This window comes from Monodon monoceros, unplaced genomic scaffold (assembly GCF_005190385.1).
Source record: "Monodon monoceros isolate NGI ecotype Baffin Bay Population unplaced genomic scaffold, NGI_Narwhal_1 Super_Scaffold_19, whole genome shotgun sequence".
NCBI lineage: Eukaryota > Metazoa > Chordata > Mammalia > Artiodactyla > Monodontidae > Monodon > Monodon monoceros.
Window position 1 is genome coordinate 81,867,805 of NW_021703775.1, and position 10,482 is coordinate 81,878,286.

The 10,482-nt window shown below is 48.1% G+C and overlaps 1 protein-coding gene across 5 annotated transcripts in view; it reads right to left on the reverse strand.

The window, feature by feature from the left end:
• Nucleotides 1-10,452, reverse strand: part of ASAP2 (ArfGAP with SH3 domain, ankyrin repeat and PH domain 2) — a 156,522-nt gene extending 146,070 nt beyond the window's left edge. For all 5 annotated transcript variants that reach the window (XR_003795003.1, XM_029232706.1, XM_029232703.1 and 2 more), the window contains exon 1: nucleotides 10,280-10,452. Coding sequence is in view for 4 of the 5 variants with exons in the window: in XM_029232706.1 (XP_029088539.1) it covers nucleotides 10,280-10,405 (126 nt within the window). In the remaining variant the exon portion in view is untranslated. The remainder of the gene's footprint in view (nucleotides 1-10,279) is intronic.
• Nucleotides 10,453-10,482: the final 30 nt, after the last annotated feature.

Sequence of the window (10,482 nt, forward strand, 5' to 3'; positions counted from 1 at the left end):
CTGAACAATTCTGTGAATATACTAAAAAAATCACGAATTAGACACTTTAAAATGGTAGATTTTATGGTATGTGAATTGTATCTCAATTTTTTAAAAAAGCAACAACAGGGCTTCCCTGGTGGTGCAGTGGTTGACAGTTCGCCTGCCAATGCAGGGGACACGGGTTCGTGCCCCGGTCCGGGAAGATCTCACATGCCGCGGAGCGGCTAGGCCCGTGAGCCATGGCCGCTGAGCCTGCGCGTCCAGAGCCTGTGCTCCGCAACGGGAGAGGCCACAGCAGTGAGAGGCCTGCGTACCGCAAAAAAAAAAAAAAAAAGCAACAACAAAAATAAGCACCTGAGGAAACCACAGAAAGGTGTTTTTTTTATCAACTTGATTAATTCATAACCTATACTTTTTTTCAGGACTAAAAACTAGCCATTCGTTGTCGATTTTTATTCCCACCTTTTATTCTAGTGTCTTTTCAAACTGAATATATGGGATACAAAGAACCATGAGATTTTCAGGCTGGAGAGGGTAGTCGGAGATCAACTAATCCCAACACCTCATTTAAGAGATCACACATCCAGGGCAGTGACTTGCTCAAGGTCGTACAGCAAGGCGGAGACCACATCAGAACTGGAACCAACTCTTCTAACCCCCTGGCTGGTGCTCTTCCCATGCCACCATATTAACACAACCAAATCCACAGGGCTTCATAATAGCACGTCTTCCAGTGATGAAATACTGGCTCCCCCTAAGGCTAGGGAAAAGTTCTTGGAACCCTGATGTCAGAAAATCAGTATTTACTTAAAATTCAACAGTCCAAATTATTTAGTGATCGCAAAACCCTGTGATCATTAACACAATCTTCTTTTCACCAGAGAAGCAAAGCACAACAGAGCTGTAATCAAGAAACCAAGGCATGCACCTGGAAAGGCAGTTCAAGGTGAGACGGGTAGCACACTACAGAGCCCCATTTGTCCCAAACTTAAACTAGCGATGCACCCAATGAAATTCCAGCTCATGGGCCAACCACCATATCGACTCCAGTGGTATTTTGGGGGAGGGAGAATCTGTAAAGGGGGAGTTAGAGAGGGAAAGTGTTATTTTCACCTCTAGTCTCTTGAAAAGTATAAATCCGAATGGCCAGCAGAAAGTGGACGAGGTGGTCAGAAAAAGTAAAGAGCGGCACGGGGCAGGTGAACTGTGTTGCAGAAACAGAATGTTAGGAAATGTCTCATCTACCCTCCACTTTACAAGTGAGGCCACTAAGCCTGGACCAGTGAAATCAGCCGCCCCAGGCCCAGCACCTGGTTAGCTAACAGGTCGGGGCTATCAGAGGAATAAGTACAGTACAAAGGCTTAACATGTCCCTTCCTCTCAGAATCTCCCCAAAGTTCCCTAACTGGCAGCAGGGTGCCAACACCTCATGGAGACTGCCTAGACAAGCCACATCTGTGATTCCCCCCTTCAGTGGTCGCCTCTCCAAACACAGATCTGCTGACACGGAGGGAACAGTGCATGGACCTGATCCCTGGCTACGTGGCTCTGGAGTCCTTTACAAGCAGCTGTCCTCAGTCCCTCAGCTCTGAGGGGGAGGGAGGGGAGGCAGATGTACCTTTCTAACTCACTCCAAAACAGTTAAGGCCACTTAATAAACACCTCTGATGCTAAGTACCTCCCCAGGGGTTAGAGTCTGATGACCTAGGTCGACAACTATCAACCTGCACTAAAGAAGCCCAGAGAAACACCTAAAGAGGGAACTTCCCGGGCAATAGAGATCCCAGCAGGAGACTGTCAGGTGAGGCATTAAAGGGCCAGCAGGAGGAACACCCCTAAGCACACAGGCTAATCTCAGCGTGGCTAGGACTCCTGGTTCTATCAACCACTAATTGCGGGGCAGGCAGGCTACCTGCAGTCATGGAACTTGTCTGAGCCTCGGGTTTCTTCAACTATAACACAGAGATAACAGGATCTACAGCAGACAGGATAAGGGAAAGGATTCAGCAATCAAAACAAGCCATTTAAAACACAGCACAGCCCTTAACCCAGAACTAGGGCTCAAAGAAATGTCAGCCATTGGTGTTAAAAACAAAAACAAAACCTCTATTAAGATTTCTTCTGGGAAACTAGGGAAAGAGGCCCCCAAATCCGGGTCACCTGGCTAGAATCCTAGACGCCGAGGGAATTCACCATTAGAGGGAACCATCTTCACCAGCCAGCCGACTTTACTGCGAGCATCTGTGTATAAAATCACACCGACAAAGCCATCTTCAGCACCGAGAGGAGAGATGATGTCATTAATAATCCCGTTAGTAGGGCAGGCCTCCTGCCAGGGTGTGAGCAATACCCGGGGCCACTCGGCTTTGCAGGGCTGGGCATGTCAGCAGAGCAGTGAACAGAGTAACGAGGAACCGTTTCTGCAGCAACACGGACAGAGGAGGCAGAGAGGAAACAGTGGCAGCAAGGGTTCTTCAGAAGCATCCACTCAGGAAATGCAGCAGATGCATCACAGTGCAAGACAGCAAGAGAGGGGTCGTGCTGGTCACAGAGCCATCAATATGGAGGGCCTTTTCCGGTCCAGGCTCTACAGAGGCAGTTGGCGGCTATAGGAGCAGACTCTCGTGTCAAAACGCTTGAGTTTGAATCCTGGCTCTGCCACTTCCTAGCTCTGTGATCCTGGTAAAGTGGCTCAGGTTCTCTGGGCCTTACAGGGTTTTTTGTAATCATCAAGCAAGTTAAGAGTTAATATGTGTAAAGAACTTAAAGCATGCCTGGCACACAGTAAGCGCCCAATAAGTGCTAAAAGGCAAGAAAAAAACAACAACAGGGACTGACAGTAACACTTCAGTCATGCTGTAGATACCCCAAACACACTCATGCAACAACAGCATCGTTTCAAACACGTAACCTCACCGAAAACACGACAGAACTCAAAGTCTGCCTTAGAAGTCTGGGCGGAAGGTACCTGTAAATCTATCATCACTTCACATCCAAGCTTGCCCTCCAGAGTCAAGGACAGCATATGACAAACCAGAAAAACAAGAAAGGTACAAGCAGGAGAATTGGCGGCCCAGCTCAGGGTCCTAACCACAGGACTCATAAGATGCAACTCACAGTTCTGCTGAACGCCAAGGCATGCGTGAAGGTATGAACTAAACCAGGACCACACGAGAAACTGCCAAGCCCTGACCCTGAAAAAATGCAGAGAGCACCATGGCTGTCAGGCCACAGCTGACAGCTTTACCCTCCACCCCTAGTTCCCCTAAGCACCTTGGCTACTGGATAACTACAACACTGGCGAGGGGTGTCACCCCTCTCTGCTCAACTCTAAGAACCAATTCATCACAGTGATGGTATAATTATGAAGCCTGTTTAAGGAGCATTGCTGCAGAGTCACTCACTCACTCCAAAATACAGTTAACTAAAGTAATCTTACCAATAAGCCTGGAATTCTTAGCCTGAATTCAGGGAGGTTCATAAACTTGGATTGGAAAAAAGAATTACATCTGGATTTCATGAGCCCCCAAGTGAAATTCAGCGTTTCCCTCAATTATGAATGTAAGCAACACACCGTGATGGTATTAGCAGTACCTGCGACTCCAGCAAAAGATATACTTACATAGCTTTAGAAGTGTTGGAAACAGCTCCAATACTGCTTACATTCATCAGTACCTCAAAATTAAAATATTTATTAGACCCAAAACCGAATCTTGATATTTAATGCTTTAGTAAAGAAACATATATTAGTATGACACAGATTTTCAAATATATTTTTGAAATATATTTCAATATACTTGGTTCCCTTCGAGATCCCATGTATTTTATTCAATGCATTAAAACATCTTTCTGAAATGAGGTCCACCATCTTCACCAGAGTACCAGAGGGGTCCATGGCACAAAAAAAAGGGCTAAAAGGGGCTTCCCTGGTGGCGCAGTGGTTGAGAGTCCGCCTGCCGATGCAGGGGACACGGGTTCGTACCCCGGTCCAGGAAGATCCCACATGCCGCAGAGAGGCTGGGCCCGTGAGCCACAGCCGCTGAGCCTGCGTGTCCGGAGCCCGTGCTCCGCAACAAGAGAGGCCACAACAGTGAGAGGCCCGCGTACCGCAAAAAAAAAAAAAAAAGGTCTAATAGGATAAACACTAACTACACACAAAATAAGTGCTTTATGGGGAAGGAGCTAATCCCGCCCACTTTTCCATCACTGGCCCCTGGTGGTAACAAAATACTGGTAGATGCCCATACACATTTACAAATCAAGAAACCCAACACAACCAAATACAAATAAAAATTCAGCCCAAGCATTCCAGCTCTGGTTGACAGTCCATCTATTCCACATCGTCCACATGATAAAACGATAATGGTACAGAAGTACCTGGAAGGGCCCTGGCAACCACTTGAAGGCCACATGACACAGAAAGTATAGGCAAAGAAGGTGGTTTCCTATGGTGGCGGGACTAGGTGAATTCACCACCTCTTTGCAGTGGGAAAGAGGAGTGTTAGGGAGCTGAATGTGGACAGTATCCCAGGCATCCGACACAGCTAAGAAAGCGTCGCCTGCTATCGTCTGCCTACAAACAGCAGAGGAGAGAAGCAGACACACCCCGCCGGCCCTGTCTACACGACTCTGCTTACTCCCTCCCTTCCCTTATCAGCGTCTGCAGAGAACAAAATGAATATCCAGCACTGGCCCCAACACAAGTGCTACAGCCAGTCATGCTGAGCAGCACACGGCCGGCCTCGATACCAACACTAGGTAACTCCACAGAGTGTCAGCTTTGCTGCAGGGACAGCAGGAGGCCTGTTCTTCAAGCGCCCGAGTGAACCGAGCCTGGCCTCTGCCTTCGCTGGGACGGGAGCCCTGCTCTGTCCCTCTCGCCCCCCAGCACAGACAACACAGAGGGTCTCCATCAGACCTCTCGTCGCCCCCGCTGCTACCACCTAGGCCACGACGTTCTTGCCTGGATGACCCCCAGCCCCAACTGGTCCCCCTCTTTTCTCTCATGCGCTGCCCATCTATTCTCTCTGGAGCAACCACCGGGAAAGGTTTAAAATGTAAATCAGATCAAGCCCTCCAGTGGCTTCCCACCATGTTAGAACAACATCCAATTCCCTCCCAAGACCCAGAAGGCCTCCTGTGATCTGGCCCTGCCTGGCCCTCACCCTCTCCCACGCCCACTTCTCTCCTCCAACAGGGCCTGGGCCAGGCACATCTTAGGGCCTCTTCACGTGCTGCTCTCCCCTGGCTACTTCCTCATTGCCTTCTGGGCTCTGCTCTAATGCCACCTCTTCGGAGAGGCCTTTCCTGATTTCAGTTTCCTGCTCTCCAGAGTCACATTCTGTTCCTGTATTCTGTGTAACTTTTCTTCAGAGCACTTATCACTACCTGACATTACATTACTTTACTGCAGTGATTATCAACCCCATTTAGGGAGTGGCTTTAAAAATTGCCAATGCTTCAGGCCCCACCTAAACTAATTAAGTCAATTTCATGGAGTGGGCCAGGCATCTCTATTCTATAAGCCCCCCAGCAAGTGATTCTAATGTGCCGCCAGGGTTAGAACAGTGCTTCTCAAATGTTAACGCGCATATAATGCACCTGGAGATGTTATTAAAACCCTCGATTCTGATTCCACGGGTCTAGGGTGGGATTTGACAGTCTGCATTTCTAACAAGCTTCCAGGTGATGCCAATGCAGCTGGTCAGTGAACCCTTCTCCGAGTTGCAAGCATCTAAAAACCATTGTCCAGAACTTTCTGCAATGAGGAAAATGTTCTAAACCTACGCCTTCCAATGCACCTGTGCTTTATTAGCACTTGAAATGTGGCTAGGGCAGCTGAGAAACTGAATGGTTAATTTTAGGCTACTATATTGGACAGTGCAAGTCTAGAATGTATGTGCTCCACAAAGAAAGGCATCAGGGCCTGGCCATGTGGAGGGTAAGAATCAAGGATTATTCCAAATTCGTGGCCTGAGCAGCCCTCTGTGGACTGGCTATGAAAATCCAACCAGACGCCTAGATGGCCACCGCCTCAGGAGTGGATCAATATTTACCTAAGGCTGGGAGGCAGATACAAGAGACTATATTGAGATACCTTAGTAATTAAAGCATGTGGTAAGCCACAGATGACTACCTTGGCTTCAAGACTCAATTGCACATCATCATACAAGGCCCTCCTAACCATGGCCCCAGGCACACCTGACCACTCCCATCCCTAGGCATCCATGATTCTGGACAGTCTTGTGGTTACGGCCTCACCACGTTTTATTGCATTGATCTGTTTATAGGATATCTGTCTCTCCCACTAAGCTTCAGGTTGCTTCAAAGACAATGCATGCCTCTTGGGAATTCTGTTCCCATCACCTAGCACACAGCAGCACTGAATAAATACTGAATGAATGACAGGGCCTGGAACCCACCACAAACAGCATTAGTACTTTTACTGTTAATCACAAGAAAGAGAGAAATTGAATAGGGGGTGGGGGAGAATGGGGGAATCACATAAGAAGAGATCATTCCCTCCTTGAATGACTCGAAAATTTCCAGACACCTACCCAGATTACAGGACACAGCATAACAAGGTGGCCCTGTCTGATCCATAGAGGCTCATTTCCGGAAATAAGAAGGGACTGGGCAAGCTAGATGATGTCCTTCTGACAATAAACCTAAAATCTGTTAGTCTGGGACGTGGAAGCGCTGTTTTCCAAACAAGTCACAAAGGGCTAAGGTTCAGAATCACACTCTTGCCTAAAAAGTACGTAGGCCGTAGGCTGGGTTCCCACTAATAACTGCTGGGAGGAGCTTCTGGTCCCAAGGACAGCAAGGCCCCTGGGAGTCTGTGCAGCCCAATGCTCATTCTACCCCTGCAGTTAGAACCCTGTGCTTGTGACAGCAATGAGATTTCCAAGGCAACCAAGGACAACAGAGTGGAGAATTATGGCCCGGAAGGAAGTAGATTAAATTTTAATACTCACGAGTCAACATCAAATTTATTTTTAAAACTACATATCTGACAAAGCCAAATAAGCAAGACAGAATGGATGATGCTCTAAAGGAGGGTCTAACTATGAATATCCCACACATGTATACAATTTTTCCCTATTTTGAGAATATTTCAAAGAGCTCAGACTCAAAGAAACTGAGACAGCAATAAAAACCCCCAAAAGGGGGGAGAGGAGGGTTTTCAGATTCAGCCACAATTTTTTTTCCATTATTTCCAAAAACACAGGGCAGATTCCAGTTAAGTACCAGACTTCGCTAAAATTGTGCAAAACAATTACTTCACCAAGAGAAAGTGATGATCACAAAGTGAAAATTTTAAAACACAGCTATATGCTGACCTGCTGCCAAGACAACAAACTGGTTAAAAAATAAGCAACAGTGAACATATAGTTTTCCATTCACTTACTCATTCAACCATTCCTTTCCCTTACTCCCCTCCCCCCCATGTAAATCCCAGCTTGGGGGGGGCCAAACACCCTCATCAGGTTCTATGGATTAACTATCATGTAATCTATTAAAGCAGTTAGCATTTAGTAAACTGGTTGTCTACCAGGTATTGTGCTGTGTATTATCTCATTAAACCCTCACAACCCTCTGAAGTAGACAGGTATTGTGATCGAGACTTTAAAGCCAAGGAAAATGAGAAAACGTTAGGTATCTCACCTAAGTTCACACAATTGCCCAGTGGTGGAGTGTGAACTTGAACCCAGGTCCCTCTGACAAAGGAGTAATTTAGAGAATTCAGCATTATTAAAAGTAACAGAAAGCAGCATCATTTCGGAAAACAGCATGAAACCAAGTTCAAACTCCAGCTCTTCAACTTACTAGCTCTATAACCTTGAGCAAATTAACCTCTCTAAGCTCAATGTCCTCATGTGTAAAGCAGGGATGAGGAATAAATACAACAGATGTGAGGTTCATAGTACAGGGTAGGGATCCATTAGCTACCCACAGTCCAGCTACAGGTGTACATATCAAAAAAAAAACTTACACTTCAACTGTAGGATGATTTTTAGCAGACATAACCTATCTTGGAAATAACAGGTTCACAAACATTAACCAGTTTAAAATTAGTTTACTAATTCCATGACACATTTGTTTAAACACAGGACCAAGGACTTGAAAATTTATTTGTCACAATACCCACTCTCATGTCTCATTTCAGTATGAAGAGCAGAATGCTTGTTTAAAATCAAAACATGAGGGCATCACTGGTTAAATAAAACTGTTTCAGATTTAGTTCTCTCATAAATGTAAGCTCACATGTACCATTATCTTAGTATGTATACTGAATTTGCTTAAAGTGAGACAGACCTGTAATGATTTGTTTCTTTTTCATTTTTGAGACTTTAACCAATTCTTGTTCTTGGATGGCAACATGGAGCAAGCCTGCAGTTTAGTAACATGACCAAATCCAGTCTCTCTTTAATCTGCTCAGTAACTGAGCTCTAGGGTAATCTCCTGCACAGCATACAAAAAGAGCTCTGGAATTACACACTGCAAACTAAAACTAATCAGGAAAGGATATGCCAATTTTAATAGCAACTCCTATTTGCCTAGCTTTCCAGCATCTGCCAGTGTTAGTAATATTTAACTGACAAACTTCAGTAGGGAAAAGAAACAGAACTTTAAACACAATTAAGCTTTCTTTTTAAGGCACTGTGTACAAAGCTTCCTTCCCTTAAAAGATATTCAGCTACCTCTTGGGCTGCAATCATTCCATAAACATTGTTAATGGTGTATTTTCAAAACAGCGTGAAAATTTCTTCTTGCTTTTCAACCAGCACTTCTGAAAAAACTTACTACGCTCATCCCCATCTGCCTCATTTGAAGGCATAATCTTGAAGCCTCGCTAATACAGGTAGAGTTAAGTGATGTGGGATCACAGAGCTCGCTACAAAAGATTTACATTCAGCTCTCCTCTACAAAAAAAAGGGGGGGTGAGGAAGGAAGGGGGGAAGAAAGCCCTATACTATACTTAAAACACTCAGAATGTTGAATCTGCTACTTTTGACTTAGCCTATTATTGACTGTTTATGTCTACAAAGAAAAAAATTTCCATTAAGGGAAAACATTCTGTATTTTTTTTTCCCCAAGCAATTCCTAACAGCAGCTGCTTTGTTCAAGTCGGCAAAAACCTGAATGCCATCGCTTAATTTAAAGCTCTCTGGTGACCTCTCCTCACTCACTCTAGCCCAGTCATCTCCTTCTAAAATACCTACCATACCCCATTTTAAGAACGTTACTTGACGTTCTGGCCAAGAGGAATTTAATCATCTCTTCGACACTGGCACACGTGTGGCTGGTAAACCAGTTCCCTGTTATGAGCCAAGCACCTGACACAGTGTCTCTGACCCTCATAACCACCCTGGAAAGGATGCATTGCTAGTCTCGTTTGATAGGTAAGGAAAATGAGGGCAGAAAGGTGAGGAGCTGCCCCAAACCACAGTCGGCGGTGGCCCTGGACTCACGAACTCTGCCTGCCCTTCGGTCCCAGGCTGCTCTGACTGTCACCTAAGCTTGCGGGTCCTAAGCGCTCTCTCCGCAGGATGTGCAGGGCTTACTAGTTAGCACTAGACGATGACTTTGCACCTTGACTAAAAGCAGGCCTTTTCCAGGCTGATGGGGGAAGGGAGGCGTCCAGAGCTGCGAGCAGGTAAGACACACGTCCCCGGGGGTCAGCAATGGCCTTTGGATCGGAAGCCCGGCTCGCCCACTCCTCCCCGGGCGCCGCGCGGCACGGCGCGGGTCAGGCCTTCCTGGCTAAGGTGTGCACACCTTTCCTAGGCAGCCGGGATCCCCTGGACCGACCCAAGAGTCGTGCAGAGCGGGTCCCGGGTACACGGGCACCGCGCCGGGCAAGCTGGGGACAGGGGCACTCCACGCGCTGAGAGGGGGACGCTGGGGGGCCGCGGGCAAGCCGACGACCCCGGCCACAGCAGCCGAGGGGTCCCCGCTCACCGCCGGCCCCGACTCTCGGGCCAAAGTTGGCGGCGCAGGGAGCGGGGGGGACGGCGGGGGTGGGTACCGCCCGGCCCGGGGCCCCGCGAGGGGAGGGGGGGGGTCTTAAAAAGGCCCAAGGTAGGCAGCCGGCAGCCGTCTCTTCCGAGCCACCTCCACGGAACAAAGGGCTTGTTGCGGGCAGGGTTCGCCCAGCTGCGTCCGGATCCCGAGGAAAAGAAACTTTTCCCGGGATGCGGGAGCCGGGCCCGGGGCGGAGACGGGCTAGCGGGGCGCGGCGCTACCTGCGGCCGGAGCCGCCCGCCCGGCGAGGCCCGCCGGCGCCGCTCACCTCCTCGATGGCCGCCACCGTATTCCGGCACTGCGCCGTGCGCGTGGTGAAGCTCGAGGCCGTGGGCGCCTTGTAGTCTTCATGGGTCTCGGCCACGAATTCCGACACGGAGATCTGGTCCGGCATCGCCTCAGAGCGCGGGCGGCGGGCCGCGGGGGAGCCGCCGCCTCAGCCGCCGCGAGGGCTCCGACCGGCCGCTCGGA